At 47.9% G+C, this 24,152-nt stretch overlaps 1 protein-coding gene across 2 annotated transcripts in view; it reads right to left on the reverse strand.

Annotated features, from left to right (window-relative positions):
• Nucleotides 1-1,436: 1,436 nt before the first annotated feature.
• Nucleotides 1,437-24,152, reverse strand: part of COG2 (component of oligomeric golgi complex 2) — a 38,814-nt gene continuing 16,098 nt past the window's right edge. Inside the window, exons 8-18 of one of the 2 annotated variants that reach the window (XM_074373194.1) lie at nt 23,214-23,338; nt 19,883-20,009; nt 16,396-16,535; nt 12,013-12,074; nt 10,604-10,755; nt 8,750-8,947; nt 7,795-7,867; nt 7,357-7,502; nt 4,817-4,956; nt 3,590-3,773; nt 1,437-2,087 (exon numbers count right to left, since the gene is read on the reverse strand). In XM_074373194.1, the coding sequence (XP_074229295.1) occupies nt 1,983-2,087; nt 3,590-3,773; nt 4,817-4,956; nt 7,357-7,502; nt 7,795-7,867; nt 8,750-8,947; nt 10,604-10,755; nt 12,013-12,074; nt 16,396-16,535; nt 19,883-20,009; nt 23,214-23,338 (1,452 nt within the window). In that variant the 3' untranslated portion in view covers nt 1,437-1,982. The remainder of the gene's footprint in view (nt 2,088-3,589; nt 3,774-4,816; nt 4,957-7,356; nt 7,503-7,794; nt 7,868-8,749; nt 8,948-10,603; nt 10,756-12,012; nt 12,075-16,395; nt 16,536-19,882; nt 20,010-23,213; nt 23,339-24,152) is intronic. The other variant, XM_074373195.1, reaches the window with a different exon arrangement.

A 24,152-nucleotide genomic window follows, 5' to 3' on the forward strand; every position in this document is an offset into this window, starting at 1 on the left:
AACACTGATGGAACTGGAGGGGCTAACAAAACTGCATCCCTCTCCAGCACGATTTGAGAAAGGCAGAGCAGCTGGAGAGATGGGGACAGTACTGGAGTCTGTTGCTGACCCAGGCTGGGCTGGACAGAGCAGCTCGGCCACCTGACGCCGTAGCAGGTTGTGCCGGGTGAACCTGGCGGGGCCGGGCCCTAGCTCCCCAGGGCATCCTCCCGGGTGTGGAGCGAGGTCAGTGCCAGCCTCCAGGGGACCCATGTGATGCGGAAGGGGCGGCAACACAGCGTGAGCAGGGCGCCCCGTCACACTGAGCCGTGGGCACCCGAGGACCTCTTCCCTCAGCTTCCTCAAATCCTAGGTGTGTAGGCAGCTTGGAGACAGCACACCTGCAGTCACCCCATTGCTGAACGTGGAGACCTGCAGGCAGCAAGACAGGTGAGCTCTGTCCTGCCCTGCGGATGCCAGCTCATCCCCGAGGGTTCCAGCTCATTCCGAGGGCCCCAGTTCATCCCTGAGGGCCCCAACTCGTCACCAAGGGTCCCAGCTCACCCCTGAGGGCCCCAAATCATCCTTGAGGGTCCCAGCTTAGCCCAGCTCTCTCCCCACCAATATCCACCTGTCCTCCCCACCAGCCCCTGCTGCCCACGGGTCCAGCACCACACCAGGCATCACCAGCCTAGACTGGGGAGCCAGCTCCCACAGCCAAGCGGGCTCAAACCTTTAGGATAAATCCTTTCCACTGGCTCATTGTTCTGTTCTTCTGACCCAGCTTCCTAATACTATGCAGAGTTAAGACACTCATCTGACCAGGACAGGGCCTTCCTTACTAAGACCAGAGCACACGCTCTCCCCAGGGAGTGTACAGGCCAGGGCGCCACTCTCTGGAGGCTGGTCGCCTGGACAGAGTGTAAGCTGCCGCAAGACGAGGAGGTGGGAAGCACCTGGCTCCTCCCCCCACCTGCCCAGGCGGCTCACTGCTCTCACGGGGCCCCTTCCTCCCGCTCTCACTTCTCTGGCTCTGCTCTCTGATTCCTGCTAACCCCCAGGCCCGTGTGCTCCGGACTCCCCAGCACTTACTCTCCTCTCTCTCTCTCAAGCTAACCCGTGAGCAGAGATGGAGACACAGAGAGATGTAAAGCTGGAGGGACGCACACCTGCTCTCACATCGCTGCCAGGTCGGTATGTCAATCAGCCAACCAAGCACACGCTTTTAGCCCCACTTTCAAATATTCCCAACTCTTCCTCCTCCCCCGTGGGCAGGAGCAGCCGGCCAGGAGGGGTGCTGCTGACTGCGGGTCACCGTCCTGGGGCCAGAACTCCCGCACACCTGCAGGACAGGGACAGGCCCTTCCGGGTGACAAGGAGGGAGTGCGGCATCCCTGGGCAAGACTTGGGGGCAGGATTTAACTTGTGCTGGATTCGCAGACAAGAGGTACACGTGCTTTTGGCGGATGCGTCTTTTACTCAGGAAATAAATCCCCCCTGCTGGTTGGAGCTCCCGATGGAGGCCTGGGGGGTGAGTGTGATCAGAAGCAGTGTTCCTGAACACCCCGTGGGAGAATGGCAGGCCACCCCCGGCCTCAAAAAAGCCGTAAGTGGACAGTTATTCTCATCCTGGAGAAGGGCGTGCGCACACGATACGGTCACCCCGCTGCCGCCGGATCGGGGAGACGGTGTTCCCTGTTCATACGTATATATTTACTTTGATCGTAGTTTAGAAACCAGCGCTTCCACGCTAAGATTTATGATAAAAATAAAATAATTTGCTCTGTGAACTATCGTCGAAAGTTTTAAATGTCATAAAAAAGGTCTTCCATACAACGGAAAAAGGCTTTTGTGTTCTTTTTGGGTGAACGAAGACCCAAACAGGCCAAGGGAGGCTGCGCGGCGGGGCCCAGGGAAGCACCTCTTTGCCGGAGGCCTGTGGCGGCGGCTCTCCCCGCGGGCTCCAGGCCCAGCTTCCTTCTCCCCCGGCTCCTCCAAGATGCTTAAGGCTGCTCGGCCACCGTCGCCTGGTCCTTGGCAGCAGCGACAAGCTCTGCGAGGGCTGGAAAGCTTCTCAAGTCCTCCGTTCGCAGGCCCATGTTTTGTATCTGCAGGGGCCCCGAGAATGAATCAAGTTACTGTGATGTAAGCTCAACGGGGGAAAAAGACCTTTACAGAAAAGAAAGCAAAACACCCACCCTCGCCTCCCCATTGACTAAGCCAGAAAAAGGCAGTTCACTAAAGACCGCAGGATACTGTTTCCTTTCAAGTAAATGAAGTAAAAAAACTTGACTTGTTGTAAAACTTTACTTTCGGGGGGGGGGGGGGCCAGCCCAAGAAGCCAGTGCCAATTTATCTCAGTTCATTCAATCAGACTCTCACCAGGATGACAGCTCCTTCTGTGGACTAGAAAAGGCAATTCGCACTAGAAGAATTAAAGTGAAGGGCTTTTCTTAAGAGGAGAATTTTCAAAAAAAGGACTGGCCTGAGCTCTTAATTTCTTAACATGTCATCAGCAACTGTTTCTTAGAAACTGATGAACTGGAAAACCCTCTGGCACCGCAACGACTGCGGGTTACTCCAGAGGCCCGGCACGCCGTGTTCTTCCCACTTCGGTGTGTAACAACAAAAAACAACGTGTGCGCATGCCCGGGGACAGGAGGGTCCGGGAAACCCAGACCGGCGTTGGGAGCCCACAGCGAGCCGCGCTGGCCAGGGCCGGGTTGGCCCCGCCCCTTCCTTCCCCTCCCCGTTCCACTTAGTTTCTCTCCACGTGTCTATGATCAACTTTCCTGCCTGTAAAAAGCCTTCAAGTTTCTCTTGTGAAATAAACAAGGCCAGAATGTTTCTCTAAAGTCACCCGAAAGTAGGAAAAGTTGGATTTTCAGGGATGAGCCTGAATGGTAAACAAGAGCTGAGCTGCCAGAAAACCGAACACCTTCTGACGGGGGCGTTGCGGTGTCACTTCTTTTTCTCCAGCTCCAGGGCCCTCCCTGAGGATCTCCTGCTACAGGAAATCCGAGCAGGTTGGAGAGCAGCTTCTGAACATCCAAACACTTCGTGATACTCGCGAGGATGGAAGGCCCTGCTGTGACCCACACCTGCCCTTACAGAATGGTACGTGCAGGCATGTTCACCATACGCCGTGACTCCAAAATCTGTGTTTTATAGAAAACCTACAGAACCCAGGTAAGGAAGCAAAGAGGCTGGGCTCAGATGGTTCCTCAGGCACCACACTGAGAAGCCAACGGGCTGGTTCTAGCTGCTCTAAGTCACACTAACAAGCATCTCAAAAGACCCTCGTTTGGCACCAATGACGTATCAGGCACTTTCTAGAGAGTGGACCAAAGGACCCCGTCTCTGGGGGCTCACGCTCCAGCGGGCCTTGTGAATGCCAGGTGGATGTCAGTCACTCCAGCGGTCAATTCGCTAGACTCGAACAGCCCATCTTTAGTGCTCTGTCTTTTCTTTCTCATCATTGCGAGGTGCACATCCTTCCCCTTCAGGTATTCTGGGCTCCTAGCCCTCTCTCCTCGCACCCAGGGAGCGGGCGCCCCAGCCCCTCCCAGCACCTCTGGGCTCAGTGAACCGCCAGGGTCCGCGGGGTTACCTGCTCTCCCAGGTACCCCACATCCAAGGCCAGCTGCAGCCTGATTTTATCGTCGTCGCTCATGCCACCGCCCGCGGGCCCGGTGGGGTTGGTGGGGGCGCTTCTCCTGGCCTGTTTCAGCCTCTTCAGGCTCTCCTCCATCTTCCTCACAGAGCTCAGGACGTCCGACACGGTCTCGTAGTACCTTGAGCAAGAGACACACAGACGGGGGAAGAGAAGTGTGGGTGCAGCAACAAATGCACTGACTGGCTTTGTGGACTGAAAAAGGGATTTTTAAGATAAAAATTCATTTCTGATTGAAAAAAAAAATCAGTCATGGTAAATACCGTTTCTTAAGATTGAAAGAAAAACAGGGTCTTGACTGGCACTGTATCCCCTCAGAACTGAAGAACTATGTACATGAATTTCGTTTAAACTTTCAGTCCTGAACACTAAGAGGAAATCACGTATCATATATACTGCGGCTCATCCCCCAAATGCAAGCAGCAAATTCACTTACGATCACTTCCAGGAACAGTTCATCTTTTACAAAATTTTAAATAGAACTAATTGCCCTTAAAATATTCTCAATATAATTTCCAAATTATATTTCAAATGTTATATTTCAGATGTTTAAAAGCTGGTTACTGGGCCTTTAGAACACATCTGCCCACAGAAACAGCAGTATAATTCATTGTTATGTTCTAAATTAACTCACAAATGCTACTTAACTCATTAGTAATTGAAAGAAATAAAAGGCTACAGTAAAATTAATAAATAAATAAAATCCAACAACCAAGTCAAATAATATAATTTTTGACATAACTCGATGCTGGATTTGGGGGAAGCAGACTGAATTACAAACGAAGAGACACTGAACCGCGGTGACTCTGAAGAGCTCCACTAGACTCGTTAGTTTTCAGATGTTAGACTGATCCTACACTTCACAACGTTTTCTCTTCCTTGATGACACTGGTCTCACCAACCCAAGTCCGCTGATGACCTGGCCTGAGCCGAGACATCGTGGACTGATGGAGCGAGGGCAGAGAGGGCCCGAGAGGAGGACACGCGCCTGGGCCCGCGAAACGTGCCCGCCCGCAGCGGCATCAGGACAGTCAGGGGCAGTGGACCCCGGCTGCAGTCTGACGTTCTCACCACCTTACTCACAGGCGACCTGTGCCGGTCCTAGCGATCTCTGCCTTAGGGCTTTTCTAAGGAAGTCCAACAGTCCACTTTTAAGTTACTTACTTATGAGTGCTTTCAGAGAGTGCACCTTCCAACCACTGCTGAATGATGGCTTGTTTGAGCTTATCCTTGTGTCCACTCTGGAGCTGGTGGAACGGCTTCAGAGCACTGTCCACGTAAGAGGACGCTGAGGTTGGCACCTCCTGGAATGATGTTGGTAGGGGTTAAGGATGAACAGGAAAAAAAAAAAAGAGTAAGTTACTCAAACCTCAAGTTCAAAAGGACATGACCGATGTACCAATTTGAGACACACATGACCTCCATCCCCGCCCCGAAGTAACACTGGTGTAGTCTAGAGAAAGACCCCTGGGGACCAAGAGGGAGCGGAGGGCGAGGGGAGACGACGCCCGACGAGCTGGGCTCGGGTGCCTGGCGTGCTGCGCCCCGAGCCTCCTGGCCACACCACTCGCCTGGCTGGCTCGTTAATTCCGGGCCCAACTCTGCGTGTGTGTGGGGAGGGGGTGGTGGGGCTGGGTTTTGAGACGGTGTATTTCTGACGCGCTCCCACCAGTGACCAACTGCTCTGGTCAACAGACCATTCACCACTGGAGAAGCGAGGATCTAGGGCAAGTCACTGGCTTTTCTCAGCTCTGGCTTCCTTGTCGGTAAGTCAGGACACTGGCACCCACACCCAAGTGCGAGTGCTCGGTAAATATATTGCACCACCCTGCTGAAGAGAGAGGGCCAGGTGGTAGACCGCTAAAGGAAAAAGCAATGACTGCGGCAAAATAAAATAGGTCTGCCTCTCATTCAGGACAGAAAGAAAACCAGGAGGTAAGGTACTCTTGCTAGAAGTGGTCATTCCACTGCAGCAACATGGGTGGACCTGGAGATCGTCATTCTAAGTGAAGGAAGCCAGAAAGAGAAAGAAAAATACCGTATGATATCACTCATACGTGGAATCTTTAAAAAAAAAAAAAGACAAATGAACTTATTTACAAAACAGAAACAGACTCACAGACATAGAAAACAAACTTATGGTTACCAGGGGAGGAAGAGGGAGGGAAGGGATGAACTGGGAGATCTGCAGGTACTAACCACTATATATAAAATAGATAAACAACAAGTTCATACTGCAGAGCACAGGGAACTATATTCCATATCTTGTAGTAACTTACGATGAAAAAGGCTATGAAAATGAATATACGGATATTCATGGATGACTGGAGCATTGTGCTGCACACCAGAAACTGACACTGTAACTGACTATACTTCAATAAAAAATATATATACAAAAGAAAGACAGATCATGCTAATACTGCAAATAAATAGATCAGAAAATTAAAAATACATACACACAAAGAAAAAGCAAATTTAAGGAATGCATATGCTGCAAAATGATAGTGTGAAGGTTTAATTAACGTGAGGGATAACCTTATGAATGTGTGTGAGGCATAAGGAAATGGGAACAGGAGAAAAAAAAAAAGTGGTTATTCTACTGTGGGTCCCAGGTTTTAAAGGGAAACGGAGAACAGCCACGGAGGAGATGCGCTCAGTCTCAGCGCAGCCCTCATTCTCCTGCCTCCAGGGCACGGGGCCGGGTGGGAAGAGTGACAGGACCGAGACCGGCCCCAGGGCGTGCACCACAAAGGGGTCCCTGCCGCAGGCATGTCTGCGGGAACTCCAGGGATGTGCCAACAGCACGGCGCCTTAGGAGATTTTCATGGTTTCTGAGGATAATTTTAGTGGTAAGCTGCCCAAGATCCACCTATACAGCTGGGAGAAAAGAACCCTGGAAGGAAAATAAGTGAGATCCAGCAAGAAGGAAATGAGCACAAGTTATGAAAAGGAGCGCTCAACAGGGACACCTGACACACTGGTGAAAACAGCCCCCGATCACTGCGCTATGAAGTGGGGACGCAGGGGGATTTGACTCTGACCACCAGCGTGGGCTTAAGTTCTCATCTGATAAATGCCTTTAATGTTTCTTAATGTAGGTTTTCAAACCAGTAAAAGACAGGAGAAAGCAGGTACTTCAACGACAATACGAAAGAAACAAGGTAAATTCAAATTTTTTCAAATATAAGATATGAAGACCGAAAGAACGGCAGGACTTGGAAATACTCTATTACATGATGCTTCCTTTGAAAATATGATCTTTCCTCAAGGGCAGAAGAATCCAGAAGACGTCCATACTGTCCAAGTCTCACGACCTGAGTTACGTTTGCCCCAGGCACGTGGACGTCCACCGAGGAGCGTCCTCCTCACAAATGCGGCGTCTCTGAATGAGACCGATTCTCTCCCTGCGGGCCTACGCCTGTCCCTCGCTCAACCGTTCCCTCCCCTTTGGCTTTTCTAATACATGTATTTCCCCACCTCAAAATTCTTTTCCAGTGCTATATGGAAGAAATTTGTTTTTTTAATCTATTTTTATATATAGTGGTTAACTATATTCAGTGTCTTGTAATGATCTTTAATGAAGAATATGAAAATAAACATATGTGTATGCATGACTGGGACACGGTGCTGTACACCAGAGATTGACACACTGTAACTGACTGTGCTTCAATTAAAAAAAACTCTCTTCCATGAATGGCACTGACCTTGTTGGTTCTTCGGTAAAGCCTGGGAACCTCCAGGGCACTTTTCAGGTAACTGAAGCAAGACTCACTCAAGTCCTGGATGATCCTGCTACTCAAGGCAGGCAGGCAGGTGGACAGAGCCAGCTGGGAGTCCTCCAGGGCTGCTACTGAGACGTAAAGGCACGGTCAGTCACTCCGCTCAGGCCCAGGCGGGAATTCTGTTTTAAACGCTGTCACAGCATTTAGAGAGTGCACTACAGTAAATCACATCAAATCACTAGAACTCAACAAAATGTCTCATTCAGGGAAGCTATAATCACAGAACAGAATACAGAACCAACCAAGGATTTCCAACTAGCGAGGAAAATGGTTAGTTAAGATATAGCCTCAAGTCTCTAAAATTCTATTTTAAATTATTTCTCATTCAAAGAGTTGCTGAATCTAATGATTCATTTTTACCTGAGATAGAAGAAAAATTCTTAAAGCCAATCATTTCAAGTTTTGGCTTGATTGTTTCCAAGAGTTCTGGAAGCTGAAATAAACAAGCACTTTATATGTTCAGTTACCTTTTAAAAATCAAAGAGGCGATTCTATTTGCATCTACAAACTCTGAAATATTAATGAATGATGAAAACAGGACTTTCAGTAATTTTCATCAGAAGCGAACAAAAATTCTTAATACTTTCACTATGAAAGACTGCAACAACGTGGGTTGAAATAGCATTTTCATGGCTACTAACAGACCCACAGAACATGCAAAATCATTTTCTACTCTGTAGCTCTTCCCAGTACCAAAAAAATTCATGATAAAGACGTTTTTGCTCAGAACACAGAATATTTGTCCAAGCACCGCCAAATATTTAAACCTGAGAAAAGCAGAATTATAAGTCACAGCACTGAAACACATCCGTCCCACAAAGCCCTGTCAGCGGTAAAAGTAAGCGTGCGGGACGTACACGGAGAGAACAGGAGCACGCTTTAACAGCACAGCGCTTTCAAGTGTAGCTGAAGGTTAAAACGCCACCGCGAAACACTGGGCGAGTGAGTTTGAAATAATTCAGATCCAACCCGCTAAAGATCATGCCTGCACAGAAAAAGCTGAGCTAATGGGAAGAAGAGCAGAGCCCAGCTTGCTTCAGCCTGAACACCCCTCCCGGGAGGGGAGCAGAGCCCCGGGGCTCACACAGCACTAGGCAAGGCGGGAGAGTAAGGAGGAGGGAGCACGCCTGTCGGGGAAGCTGCAGAAACCCCTGGAAGGGAAGGGAGAGGACCAGATGCTCTCTCTCGGGGTACCCAGGGGCCCACAATTCTAAGCCCCACGAGGCCAGATGGCATCATTCTTATCTTTGCATGTAACTCCTTCCGGCGAAAACACCGAGCCCTGCTCTCGGAGTTCTGCAGGGCCGCGGCTCACCTGCCCCTGAAGCCTGTCCAGGTCCGCCACCACGTACACAAGCTGAGTGCTGGAAACGGAGGCGACGGGCTTCGCTTCTGAAGGGCCACTTCCTTGGTCCTCACTAGTTCCTTGGGTAACGGAAGGGTCTTTGCTGCCAGTGACCAAAGGCTTTTTAATATCCTTGGCACTTTCATTAGAGATGGGCCTGAGCAAAAGCTGGAGAAGGATTTCAATGATTAAATACGTTTCCACAAGCAAAATACACAAGTGTTTGAGTCAACAACTCACCACCAAAGGCCAGCTGCCTGCGAAGTCTTCAGCGAGAGTTTACTCAGGAGAGACCACCACCTTCCCTCCCCCTAGACAGGTGTCAAAACCAGAGAAACAGGACCAACTGCAACCCCCGGTGCCCTGACCCTCCTTGTCTGAAGTTAACAGGCAAAAATAAGACAGGCCCCTAAACCACAGGGAAATTAATACCTGGAACATCATAGGTTTTAAAAAATTAATTTAAAAATTTTTTTAATTAAAAAAATCACTGTTAAATTTGAATTAGAAAATAAATTAACTACTGAAGGTAAATAATTTACTGTATTTACTTAATAAAAGTATTATTATTATAAGCATCAACAGTCAGAATCCAAACTTCATGATGCTTCACATAATACATGTAACAAAAGTGCTCTGTGCACAAGGGATGGCTACAGGGGAAAAGGGCGTCAGGAAGAGAAGGGAACATCACACTGAAAGCAAAGAAACGTATTAGAGACGTGAGAACTACTGGCTGGCATCTTGCTCAGGTGATGGAGCAGGCCCGGCTGACTGAGAAGCGTGCCAGCCCCACGTGTCCCGGGACCTGCATGATGGTCTGCAGGAGCGGCCTGATGGAGCAGGTAGTTTGCGGGGACCCCCCTGAGCAGAGGGAGGCCAGGCGGGGGAGGAAAGGGACTCTGGAAAACTGCCACCTGCCAGGCTCCCCAGTTATCACTCTGTTGGTCAATGATTCTGTCCTTACTCCTCATGGCAGCGACGTGTAGAAGCTGTTTCCCTCTTTAAAAGACGAAGAACCCGAGACCCGGCTGCTTTCCCTAAGACCACAAGGCTGAAGGGTGGAGCGCCAAGGTCTCTCTGACTTGAAAGCCCGCTTTCCACTGACACGTGCGTTCCTGTCCACGGATGTGCCTTCTCCAGTCGTCTCTCCCTGGACTTCTGCTCACACCTCTCTGCTCTCACACTCATCACTCCGCCGGGGCCAGGGCACACGTCTGTCACCAGCTGTCCATGCCACGGGGCATCTCTGAGACGATACTGGGGGTGCTGGGTGCCCTGCACTGGGCGGTACGAATCCTCCTGTGGCTTTACGTACAGTATCTAAGAAACCATCACAGGCGTGTGGACACTTACTGCATTCAACTACTTGTAAAGGGAAAAATAATGATATTCTGAAATGAAGGGAAGGCTAATTAATTTTATTTCCTTTTCATCTCGACGACTGTATGATTTTTTAAACTTCCCAATCCTAAACATTAGAATATGTGTATTTTTACTTCTAATCATTTTCATTAAAATGAGCGTCTCTGTTTCAGTTTGGAGGCACCGCACAAAGATTCTGATGTTGAGAAGGGAGAAGGAGGTTGTCAGTGTGGTGCTTTTCAATAAGACGAGGTACCGAACATGTGACAACAGACCCCCAAAGGCCACACGTGCAAGAGTGAAAAGGAAATCCAGAAACGGACTCTGTACAAACTGGGGAAGTCGGCCGATTGCCCCATTAACCTCTCAAGAAATACGCCCTTAAACATCCTGGCCCAGTTAGTTTAACGTATCTGATCTGCTCCGGTCTTGGGAGGGGCGAGCGCCCGCCAGCCCTACCTCCTTGACAAACACGGAGTACCGGGCCAGGATCTGCAGCGTCAGCCTCCACAGACGGTGCGCCAGCGGCGGCAAGAACATCTTGTCCGACCAGCACCTCTGGAGGCTGCTCCACGTGCTGTGAGAAGCCAAAAGGCAGAAGGAACTGCCAGCTGGAAAGAAAACACAGTTAAGGAGGCCCGGCCACTGAAGGGCTAACACCTAACTCTGTCAGCGTCTAATCCGAGTGTGCAGCCGCAACACCCCGAGGCACCCGGCGAGGTCAGCAAGGCTTCAGCAGCCGAAGCGTGATGACCAAGAGGCCACAGACCATGTTTGCATATCTCTCCGGCAATGCGGTTTTCTAAGTTTACAAGATTCCCCCTTCCAGGAATTTGATAAATACTAAACAGCACTCGGAGATGATCAGCTAATAGGTGCTTTATACCAAATCCACAAACTTAGGCTGGAGTGGCCGTCACATGTGCAAGGGTGTAACCTTGGTTTGGAATCTGTCCTGTCTTCTCTGTCCCTGCCTGAATATGCTATATATTTAAATACAGGAAGTCAATTACACGTGACCACTTTTGGCAAAGACAGATGAAAACTAACTTTGAGGCCAAAAGAGGGCAGTGTAGATTGAAGCTAGCCACACACGCGGGAGCAGACACTCCAGGGCGGCTGCCTAGAGACCCCTGTGGCTACAGAACAGCTACATACTGTGTGGGTGGCCACGAGGAACGATGAACACATGACACAAGACGATTGAGGCTGTGAGGATGCTGACGTGTCTGGAGGGTGTACACTGACCCGGGCCACCTGCCCAATGTCCAAGGGCTGGGGCCAAGGGCTCTGGAGGCCAGGGGCAGGAGCCCCAGCTGTGAGCCTGCCCCCAGGAGCGAAGGGCCATCTGATCCTTGACCTGAGCCTGAGAGGGAGGGCAGCATGGCCACTTTGCTGTAGAAAGGGGCTGCTCACTTAAGCACAACAGGGGTTACACTCCCTTGACAGGTGATATTCAGGAATGAAAATGAGGTCTCCTTCCTGTGATCTTAAAGCATCCTTTTTGTCATTTTTATAAACCAAGAAGCTCTATAAACCTCTTTTTTAAAAATAAATATGCCTTTGTTTTTTTTTTTGGGGGGGGGGATAGTAATTAGGTTTATTATATTTATTTGCTTTTTAGTGGAGGTACTGGGGATTGAACCCAGGACCTCGTGCATGCTAAGCATATGCTCTACCACTGAGCTGTACCTGCCCTCATCTATAAATCTCTTTTAAAACAAGAAGTTAAACCCTGTCTTTAGAGTCTACCTTGCTGGATGCTAGGAAATGTGCAAGAGCCCTCAGGGCACTAAGGTCCAGAAGCCCTGGGGAGCCTGACTCACTCACTCAGTGATACCTGTCACCTGTCACTTTGAGGAAGTTACCTGGCGCGTCTTCCAGGACATCTGTAAGTGCTGCTTCCAAGGAGCCCGCTATTTCCCTAAATCTGAGATAAAAACAAGAGCGGAAGTCAGTGTCCCTCTGCTGCAAGGCGCCTCTCCCCACCCCACCCCACTCCCGTGGGACAGGACCCTCCTCCGCTGGCTTGTGGGTGGGTAAAGCCACCATCCGCTCTCAGAGATGCCCCACCCACTCGGGGTGCTTATTCTCCACACTTCTTTTGTTTTTAAACTAAGCAGGAGATAAACTTTTCTTCATTAATCCACCGGGAAGCCATTTCTGGCAAGTCTCGCCAGGCTCTAATCATGTGGGCCGTCAGACTTCAAGGCCGTCAGACTGCGGTCCCTCCAACCTTCCTACCTCAATACTATCGGGGGAAAGTCAACGTCCCCAAACGAAGAAGTGGGGCAGCTGTATTCTGTGTCTTTGTTTGCAGCCTGAGGAAAATCACTGAAAGGAGCCAGTCAAGACTAGAACGAGGCATTGCTTGGTGCTCTCCGAATTTCTGCCCACCCCCGCTGTCATGGCAACCAGCCCTGCCGGCCCCGCAGCCACGGATCTGCTTCCTGGACGAGCTGCCTTTTCTCTCTGTGGGCCAGTCTGTCACCCACATCTTCCCGACAGACTGTGGTGCTCAGAACTGAAGCGGACACATCTGTATGACTCTGGGACGTCAAACTGCGTGTACGCGTGTGCGTGCGTGTGTGCATAACTAGCTGCGTGCGCAGCACCCTCCGTGCCAGCTGTACAGCCCTCCCCTCCTCAGACTTTCCTTACAAAACCCACTCTCTTATTGTCGCCTGCTAGTTCCCAAGAGCAATAAATTCTGACCCGTGCTTAACATCGACTTACCTAAGTAATAATTCTGGGCTTTTTGGTGGTACATATATCCTTTTTTTTAAAAATTAAATTAAATTTACTTATTATTTATTTTTGGTGGGAGGAGGTAATTAGGCTTATTTATTTATTCTTAAGAGGCGGCAGTGGGGATTGAACCCAGAACCTCATGCATGCTGAGCATGCGTGCTGCCACTTGAGCTATACCCTCCCCGCCCCATATGTGCTTTTTAAAAGCAGTTTGGAGACCGAGCGCTTCAGGAAATGGTGGGAAGAGCCAGAGGAGCAGCACCGCAGAGACAGCAGCCCAGCCCTTCACAGAGGCTCGAGCGCCGAGGGCGGCAGGCTCTGAACCACCCGGTCCCCGCAGCTGCCCTTTACCACAGGGCAGAGAGGAGCTCCCTGACGGCCTGGTGAAGCTTGCGAAAGGCTGGTCTCCCCAGGCTGAGGGACAGGCACAGAGGGAACAAGGGACAGGCAGAAGAAAAGGGGGCAGAGGAGAGCGCCCCGGAGACCTCACAGGAACGGCGGTGAAGGAGGCGGGGACCCCGAGCATGGGGAGGAGGGGAGAGGGGGCTCCCTGCGGCGGGGAGAGCATGCCAGCGCCTGCCTGCAGCCTCAGACCCCCGACCCCACTTCCCCTCCACTCTACACAAAACACAGGAAGTCGCCTCCAACATGGCCAGAGCCTGACAACGAACACAGCACGGCTTATAACAGAGAAACCTGGGAGCAACTCCGCGCCCCGAGGAAGGGGAAGGCTCTGTAGGTGCGTGGCCTGTTCACCCTGGAAGCAGCCTGGGCAGGGGTCCGCTCAAAGCTCTAAAGCACCAGGGCAGTTCAGCAGCAAGTAAAGGCAGGAGCAAAGCGACACGTCTGCGTACGACGAGTCTGAAACCAGACCAACGAGGAAGTACAAGAAACGACCGCAGCCGACCCCGGACGGGGGCGCATTTCACACAGCCGTCCCAGCTCCGCGCGACTCAGTGCAAGGGCCATGGGGGTAAGACCGGCTGGGTCGCGGGGCATCATGGTGCCTCCCCAGCCAGAAGCCCAGCACTAGCCCCTGGCGGCTTCGCTGGGCAGTTGCTCCCAGGATTGAAGTGATGGGTTCTATCTGTTCTTGGAAAATAAAAAGTGTGGGAGGCTGCTTTGGTGGGGCCTGCAGAGTTGTGCTGCAGTTTCACATGTCTGTGGGATGTCATTCTACTCTTGACAGGATATTTGTAAGAAAGGCAACCCCTACACAAAGGTTTCTAAATTCGAGTCTGGGGAAGGCCTCGACACACACCACCCCACGCACACCCCTGCTTCGTGCACACGCAGACCTGAGGGAGCAGGGGGGGGGCACATGACCACCATATCACCTCCGCACTGTACAGGAGGGGACAGACCATGTGCAGCACGTACTGAATGTCACATACATGGGGCATACATGTGAATGTTCTAGAAGTATGTAACATTCTCAAAAGATATCAATTAAAAAAGACCTCTTTGCCTTCGGCATTTAAGGGGCTAAATCCACAGTACCCAGGTAGCCACTGATTCACCACCATTTGAGATTGCTTGGGGCACATCTGCATTTATTCCTTCCCTATGAGAAACAAAGTCCTAACCCGACTTTCTAGTCCTCCTGGAAGGACAAGTGGACGCAGACACAGCAGGGTATCGGAGACAGTGCGGGGTGCACACGTGTTCAGGCCTGGTGCCGGGTGGGGAGTCCGGCCCTTTTCCCCGAAGAGGATGGAACAGAGTCAGACCCAGGAGCGCCAACCCGCTATGCGAGTGCAACTTTAACACTGCTCCTGGAACCACGGCCAACCGTCACCACCCCGCTGGCGGTCACGCTGACTAAATGACCCTGACGTGAGTCAGATCACAATACCACTCTGACCCTAGCCGTGTTTGCAGAGTGTTCTGTCATGCCTCAGGGTAATCACTCCAACACCTGATAAAAATCAACAGAACAGGCCTCTAAAGCACTGCCGGAATTTATTTTTTTCAGTGGAAAAACAAAAGTACTGAAAACAAGCTCCACGCTTCATAACTCAAACAACTTCTGCAAATTTTAAAGATTTTAAATAAAACTGTTTACAAAGAAAACTTAACCAAATCTCCCTGAATGCTTAAGGCTAAAATCTGGTGAAAGCAAAAAAGTCTTTCAGGGTCTCGACAGAGTTTAAGGCTCAATAACCAGCCCCGAGAGAACCTGTAATGGGGGGGGGGGTCATGGGATCTGGAGGAAACAGCTAGAAAACAGAAGTCTGTGCCATGAGGGGGTTAGATGTCTGCAGCAACCTAACGCCGAGCCTGGACTACAGAAGACACGGGACAGTTTAAACACCGTTTCTCCACTGTAGTCTCGTACGATAAAGTGATGCTTCACCATTTTAAAGTTCTGCTCATGAAGCAACAGGGCTTCTGGCCCTGACTTAATCTTGACTATCATGTAACAATTATTTCCCACCCCGTCCATGAGTATCTCAGATACACAAATCCTTAATTTCCTACTAAAAGACAACCTACATGATAATGTAACCTTGAAAAATTAAGCACAAAACCCAGTTTTGTATGTGAAAGGGCATCTCACTACCGTTCTTACAGCCATGGTTTCATTATTGAAAGATGATTACATACCTTCTCAATCATGGCAAGCAACTATAATCAAGGTATCTAATGCTTACTGTATTCCCTCTCTGTAATTTTCCCTCAGAACTCTGGGGAAAGACTGCATCGTAATTAATGAAAGCATCCAGCAATTTACACAAAAAAAAACCTACAGTGCTTTAAAGAACATTTAAATGCCATTCCATGGAGGAACTGACTATGATCTCACACAAGAGAATCTGCAAAGTGGCTGTTATCATCTCTTTTTCTAGAGGAATGTATGTTGTGAAGAATTTATCCTAAATCTCCCCAAGCAGTTTAGAGAACCACCTACTGACAGAGGTGATAGCATTATGACACCTGGAAGAAAAGTGTCACTGTTTTCCAGAATGAGAGGGAGAAATGTCACAAAGATCATAAGGGGAGCCAAGGTAACACCTGGAATGCTTATAAATGGACAGAGGGGTAAAGTGACAAAGAAGACTTTCAGGCTACGCTGTACCCTCCTCCCTCCGAGGGGAAGACTACCACGGGCGGGCCACACAGCAGAGAGGGCGTGCGTCTGCTCTTTGATCAGGTGAGCAGAGAGGAGGGTGGGGAGAAACGGCTGCTGTGACTCCAGCTCCATCCGGCTCTTCACGACACATGAGACACAGCACACGGGTGTGCGGCTGGGCCTGGTCGAGCTCAATGAGTCCAGGGTTCTCAGCTCTCTCGTGACCAAAGAGTAAAACTTCTCTTTTTGTCACCCGAGCCAGAACTCTGGCGATCATGACACTTCTTGTGCATTTCTACTTTAAATTTTGCTTCCCAAGGAAGAATACGATAACCACGGAGAAGGGGCTGTTAACTGCAGCAACGTCCTTAACCGGTATTCAAACTCTACCTCAGACGGGCGGAGGTGTGGGGAGTAAGTTACTGACCTTATTTGAAAATAAACAGGCAGGTTCCACTTATTAGTGAAGCTGTGGTAGGCGGGATGCGCTCTTAATCTTTTCACGCTGGCCTGTGATCCACATTGCCGTTCAAACGCTCTTACAAAATCCATACTTACGGTATATTTCTACAATAAGAACAAACAGGTGGAATTTTCATTGTAAGTGAAATAACCAGGATTGGGAGCTTATACTGAAAACTGTAATCAAGATAAAGGTCAACACACAGAACCAGTTTCTAGAGCTGATAAGGACCTCATGGGATCTTCCTTCCAAGGCCCCCACTTACAGATCAAGCCATGTCCAAAGTGGTTCCAAGACACACTCAGGTCTCGGGGGGCAAGCCTGTCAGGAAACCCAGACACTTAAGTCCGGTGCTTTTTATCAAGTGACAGCTCTCCTCCGTCTTCTGGGGCGCCCCCAGCCCAGTCCATCGGAATCGGAGGACACGGCAGATCAAGCGGTAAAATTTCCACTGTCTCTCCAGAAGCAGCAGAAGATTTTAAAAAGAAAGACTCAAACCACATGAGCACGTACATCACTTTATAGGTGAGACAGCGTGAGGACTGATGGGGGACCGAACGCCACCAGTAAGAGCAGCAGCCAGCCGTGCCTAACATTATCACCCACACACCGTGCTTCAAACTGTATTATCTAATTTAGCCCAGGAAATTACCCTACCCGGTAACTACTGTTACTATCATCCCCATTTTGCAGATGATGCTTCCTCTTGTTTGGCTCAGAGAGCATTTTCCCGAAGACAAAGCTAGGAAGCAGAACCCTCACCGTCAGCAGCGCAAACCTGCAGCTGCGTGCTCCTCTGCGGGGGGGGGGGGGGGGGGTCTATTCCCCAAGAACACTGCAGGACTTTCCACGCGCTTCTCATTCAACAGGGGCTCAATTCTGGGTCACCAAACCATTCAGCTGACTGTGCTCATGTGCTCAGATGGGAATTCTGGTGCAGTTAACACTACTGCAGGTGTTACATTTCTTTCAATTGGTTTCAAGCAACATTTACTGAATTCCCGAGTGTGATCTAGATGTGGAGTTGAGACAAAGAAAGGTATTACTCATCCCTTTGTGGGATAAACTATACCTCTGCATATAATGGATGTTAAAGGAATAAAAAAATATTTCCCTCTTCACAAAAGCATGTCATCTTAAAGCTGCAAGCTGAAAGCATGTCTTGCAAGAAATGTACCCACAAGCATTGTGTATTGGTTAGAATTCTAAAGTCAACATTCCGTCAGAAAGCTTCATTTCTGCGCTGAGAAATCTCCCGAGGCTAACATGATCAACAGGACTCTCTAAAGGGAGACATAAAGAGTCTAAACTGCTGACACTTAGGGCCACTGCTGCATTCTGTGTAAGGTACCCATTTAAAAACCCTACTTTTTTAAAGTCACAAAAATCACCGTCACACAATTTGTTGAAAATATGACTCAATCATGTAAAACATGATGATTAACCACGAGAACAGAGAAGAGGTACTTCTGGGATAACAAAGCTCCAAATTTGCTGTTGTGTTTGTGTTGAAGTCTACCATGCCCCAGGCTCACCACACTCACCTTGTGCCTCTCGATGCTTAAAACCTAATAAGCAAACTGACCAAGCAGAATTAGAAAAAGAAGCAAATAGAACTTCTAGAAATGAAAATAATGGTAATTAGAATTGGAAACAACGTACAGGTGAAAAAGAGTTTAGACACAACTGGAGAAGGAATCAGTGAACTAGAAGAAAGGCCCCGAGAAATTATCCACAATGCAGCACAGAGACAGTTGAAAAATTAAACAGTTAATTTTGGAAACACAGAGGATAAAGTGAGGAACTCTATTAAGAGTTCTGGAAGAAAATAGCAGAAGAACGAGAGAGGAGCACAACTGAAGGGCTGATAAATAAAAATGACAAAAAACTGATTGAAAAAACACCAATCCTCAGATTCAGGAAACCCAGCAAATCCCAAATACAATAAATAAAACGCCCACACTAGATACACCATAACGGAACGGCACATCACAGTCACAGAGAGACTTTACAAGGAGCCAGAGGAAAAAGGTGTCATGACTAAAAAGAAACGACAGCAATGACTGACTTCATAACGGAAGTCAAGAGACAGCGTTCCAAGTGCAGAGGATTCTAGGTGCAGCCAAACTTCCTCTTTCAGACACAAAAGCAATAAAGTTATTTTCAGACAAATACAAACTGAGGGTTAATTATAAAAAATGAAGTTTACTATCAACAGACCCTGACTAAAAAGTCTTCTAATAGACGAATCTCAGGAGGAAGGAAAATGATCCAAGAAAGAAGGTCTAACATCCAAGAAGAAACAGCAAGCAAAGGAAATGATAAACACGGAGGGTACTTCTGAGGATGATGACCCTGCGAGACAATAAAAATAACACCCAGTTTTGGGGATAAAAAAGTCAAACCAGAAACGAGACCCTGGGAACGATAATACACGCTACGGAATGCGGCCAGCATGAAAGCGCGCCAAGCCCCCTGTGCTACTGGGATCTTACACGAAGAAACAAAGGGCAGAACTTCCAAATTAGTGGGCGGACAAACACAGAATAAATGAGGAAAACAAATCCCTCGAAGTCCAAAATACAAAGATGGTGGAAAAGGAGAGTAAAAAAGGAAGGGATAAAGGAAAAGAGGGAAGAGAAGTGGGACAAACAGGAAGTGTAAAAAAGGACCCAGAGATCAGTAACCATGATCATTCTAAGTTTAATAAATCCCCTAATTAAGAGACAAAGACTGTCTTGTAGAATAAAAAAATCGAAAATCAAAAACCAAAAATCAAAAGTTAGGGCAGGCGGAGGAGGAGAGACACCAAGAGGCTGAGGCACATGGGTGCCGAGCAGGACAGCAGGCGGCGGCCTCGGGCCACCCGCCCGGCGCCTTCGTTCTTCACCCGGGCACCCGGTCTTTTAAAAATGGTACAATGGAACACAAATGCATGAACTTACTTTTGAAATATTAACCATGAAGTCTTTTAAATGATCACCTGATTTTTAAAAAATAAATAGTAAGGCCTCTTAATCTTTTAAATTACACACGACATTTACATACTACATTTTAAGACCCAATCAGTATGTCTTATTTTCCTTCAACATTGTGCAGTTGAGATCTAGAAACTTAATTTCTCATGGAAAAGAACTGCAAAGAGACTTGTTTTTAACGGTCCTTGGGATCTTGTTTTAAAAGTTAAAAAATAACATACATTTCTAAGTCATAATTACGTCTAGACTGAATTTTACTTTACATTCATTCTAAAAATATCCTTAGTCCCCAAAGTATCAGAGACTATGACTTGGGTAAAACAACATGTGGATTTTAAGGTGCTCACTCACTCAGCAACTCAAAATTTGGTTTTTAATAAACCACAGAACCAAGACAGTGCAGAAGAGAACACGATTATTCTAAAGCCTCCGGTTAACATCTTCAAGAATCAAGATGATGGAGGAAAAGGTACCTGGTGAAATGCATCAGGATTCCCAGGATTAAAAAGTGATGGCAATTTTTCTTCTAATCCTCGTACTATTTCTGGCCAGACGGAATTCACCAAAAAATCATATCCGGGAACAGTATTGCCTTTTTCACTGTGAGAGAAGAGAAAAATTTCAGTCAAATACACCAGAATCTTCTATTTACAAAGAGCAAAATTCCACTGTGGTGCTTTTATTAAAATAAAAGTTCCTCAGCCTAAAATTTATTTCAACCTTTATTTCGTCAATTAATTTGTTGCTAAACTCTAACATCTATTTCACTCTTTGATTTCAGTCTCACCTTGAACCTGACACACCCTCTGTGTCCTGACCCCTACATCTATCACATACTAGCCAAGCTAGTGTCAAGAATAGTACAAAACTACTACACCGACCTGCCTCAGCACTCTCTTCTGTGCTGAAATGGGTTTGCACTCTATCTCGGAAAAGAAGCAGTCTAACACCACAAGAAAAGCAATCTCCGTATTCAACCTTAACATCACTCAACTCTGAAGCACTGTATCTACTGAGACGATCATGTGGTTTGTGTCCTTTCTCCTGTTGATGGGGTGTATCACACTGACTGATTCGTGTATGTTGAAGCACGCTTATGTCCCTGGGATGAACCCAACTTGATGAAGACTGTAAACCATGCTAATCTACCAATTACTAACGGCTTTGCAATGAAGCTATCGCTGAGATTATTTTCAGTTCTAAAATTCTAAGACTATTTCATATAAAAGCTCAATCACAAATCTTGATACAAAAAACTGGTAACATTAATTTTGCGTGTGTGTGTGTGTGTGTTTTATTTTGTGTTTTTTAGTGAAGGGGCTGGACTTTGGATTTCTAATTCACAAACTCAGAGGAGAGACAACACTGAGATAACCCACGCGCTCAGGAGCCAGAGTACCTGAGGTCAAATCTCAGGTCATTCCACTCCTCTGGGTTTTGCTTTCTTCATCCTTAAAACAGAGATGATAACAATACCCTCCTCACAGGATCATTACATGGATTAGTGTTTGTAAAGCACTCAGGACGGCGCCTCACATGGAGTAAGGGCTACGTTATTAACGGTTAAGTCACAAGAACATAAATATAAAAGGCAACTTCCTTAAGTTGCTCTTGAACTCTGAAGACCTGTTAATATCTTCTGGGCAACACGATCTCACTATCTATCCACTCTGACTGCTGTATTACTGAGTAATATGCTCTATTTTAAGATAATTCTCTTTAAAAAATGGTCATCAATTCAACATACGGTTTTATTTTAGCAAAACTGGGAGTTGTGTAGCTGAGCCGGGCCAGTCAAATGGGCATTTAACATTTCTGGTAAGTATTAAAAATACACAGTAAAAAGTTTTCAAAATTTTCCTGCTTAGCAAAAACCATTAAGATGGACAGCTTATTAAAGAAGCTATGCTTTATTATCTCGAAAGAGCTATCACATAATCTTAGGTATCGATGAGAAATTACTGAGGCTGGAGGAGGGCAAGGAAGATGCTTACTTCCCACATACCCAACCCCACAGACTGTATCATATACTTTTAATCATAATAAGAACCAGCTCTATTAAGGTATCAGAAGAGAAAAAGAACAAAACTGAGGATTTTACACAAGAGATGTACGTGACATAAGCAACACTGAATGACAAGACACTTCTTTCCCAGAGTAAATACCTAATTTAAGCCCCAAAGAGAACATTTAAATCTGCAAGATTAACAATTAGAAGAGCCGATCCATATTCCTTGGAAGGCAAGTCCTGGACGCGCTGGGGCTGTGAGATAGAAAGGGCCCCTGAAGGCAGAAGCTGAGCGAGGGGAGGCAGGGACAGCATGGCGACGGCAACCCACCAAGGCACAAGCTAGAGTCCTCAAACTCCTGAGGCTTCCGCAAGAACTCTGCCACACTGGGCACTGTGGGCAAGAACGTGTGAGGCTCTGAAACTTGTCATTTCAGGACCGCAGCCTCATCAAATCTAATGACTGGCTGTTTCACAACTGTGGCTCCTTTAATTTTGCCTCGTGACTTCTACTGAATTCTTACCCAAGTCCAAATCCAACTAAATCTTCACGGTGCCTAAACAAAAGAGGCAAGAATGGGCTTCACCTGAAATCGGGGAGTGGAAATAGAGAGGAATTCACAGGTCAAACAGCGTATTTATCCCCCAGACTTTTTTTTTCTTTTCGAAGGACGAAAATTCAAGATCAAATGCAATGCTTACTCTATTAAGACAGAGACCTGAAAATAGGTTAATTCTGTCGTTATGCAAACACTGGGTAGCTGCTGTCTTCGGGACACTGTGCCAGGATGGGAGGTGTGGGCCGGACAGGAGGGGAGCGCACAGCTAAGATGGAAGTTGGCCCTCGACAGAAGTCAGAGCCACATGCAGTGGAAGGCAGAGAACAGGGTTCATGCTCAACGTTAGGATAAAGGATGGTCTCCTGAAGGAAGTGGCATCTGAGCTGGGGCTTCACGTGGAGTGACAAGTCAACAGAAAGACAGAGGGAACGGGAAAGGCAGGGGCTCTGAGGCAAAACAGAGAAGTCATGGTGTGAGCTGGGGCAGCAGGTGCAACCGTGAGCTGGAGACCAGTGGCAGAAGGGCGGGTTCTACAGACAGGAGACGCACGCCGGAGAGCCACCCGGGCCATGGCATCAACGGCCTTGCACGCCGCGTCCAGAAGCCTGGATCTTCCTCAGGGACCAGCGAGAAGCCACTGAAGACCTGGGAAGAAGGTACTCTGAGTCTCAGAATCCAGGGACAGCTGGGGGACAGACTGAGGAGGGAGAGGGTGGGGGCAGGGAAATCAGGCAGGGAGACTCTGTTCTCCTGGACAAAAGATGGTAAAAGCCCAGACTGGGACAGTGGCAACGGTGAATGGCAAGGGGATATTCGTGCAACAGAACTAAAAAGTCTGGAAATCAGATAAAAGGAGACAAAAGTGAAGATGACTTTAATCACATTAGCATAGAATTTGCTAAATTAAACTGAATTGATACTGATAAACAGATTATGACATTAGAATAATGGAAGGAAACCAGTTTTTACTTAAGACCTGACTTAGGAAAAAGTACAGAGACGGGAAAAGCACTGGTCCTGGACTCAAGAGAGACGTGACCTTCACCTCACACACCAGTCGCAGCATCCTTCCCTGTAAGATGAAGCTAGTGACCCCCAGTCACCCCACAGCTCCGTGCTGGCAATTAAACAGGAAAGGACTTGCAACCCAGGCCCTACAAGTTGGCAATAATCACTGGCGTGCGAGGAGTCACCGGGGGCGGTCCCCGCTTCCCCCCGACCTGACGAGTGACCTACCTTGAGATGGCGCCTCCTGTGACCTCTCGAAGAAGGCGGCAGTGGTGGGGGACAAACTCCAGGAGCCTGCTGTACATGAGCTGAAGGACACCTGGATGAGTGTCAGCAATCTGCTCTATGATCACCTGTTAAAAGGAATATCCTTTTTAAAAATACATCTGAAAGAGACATATGAATTATATGCTACAGAGAGAAGAATAAAGAAAATCTTAAAAATAGGCTTCCTCATTTCCCCCCCACCCTCCCAGATTGACACGTTTTCTAACAGCAATAGTCACACTCAGAACTAGCTCCGAGGATGAGGGTGCACGGCTCTGCTGTGGGGGCACACAGGCTGGGTGACGGACTGGTCTGAAGCTGAAAGCCAGGCACAGTCATCTGCTTCCCTTCTGAGCTGGAAAGGGAAGTAAGACGACGACTCCCCACGACACTGGCCCCTCACCACCTTGACCTTGGTCTTTTCTTCTACCATCATTCAGATCAGGGGAAGGTCTGAGACAGAGGAAGATGGAAGAAAACACATTTTACTGTGGCATTTCATCTTCTGTGTTAAAGTTGAGAGTCAAGGGGTGAACAGTAAGATAAGCTTATGAATTTACATGAAATTAAAATGTGGCCATGGTTTGTTTACTGAATAAATAAACCATGTGCCACTGAAATGCCAAATGCATCTTTAATTTAGCACGTTAGGTTCAGTTCAGTGAAAAACAAAGGCATAAATTAGTAACCATTTTCACTTACTGAGAAAGAAATAATATAGGTGCTTTGTCTTTTTCACCTGTATAGAGACAGCTAACAAATACAGCAGGATACAGAGGGAAGTGACAGACCACTTGCTTCTAAGCAATCCTAATGAAGTGGACAGGATTGTTGAAATTAGGCCTTAAGTCTCATTTTTTATCAATGAGATTCAGTTTTTCCCATTCAGAACGGAAGACC

The sequence above is a fragment of the Camelus bactrianus genome, chromosome 11, assembly GCF_048773025.1.
Source record: "Camelus bactrianus isolate YW-2024 breed Bactrian camel chromosome 11, ASM4877302v1, whole genome shotgun sequence".
Classification (NCBI taxonomy): domain Eukaryota; kingdom Metazoa; phylum Chordata; class Mammalia; order Artiodactyla; family Camelidae; genus Camelus; species Camelus bactrianus.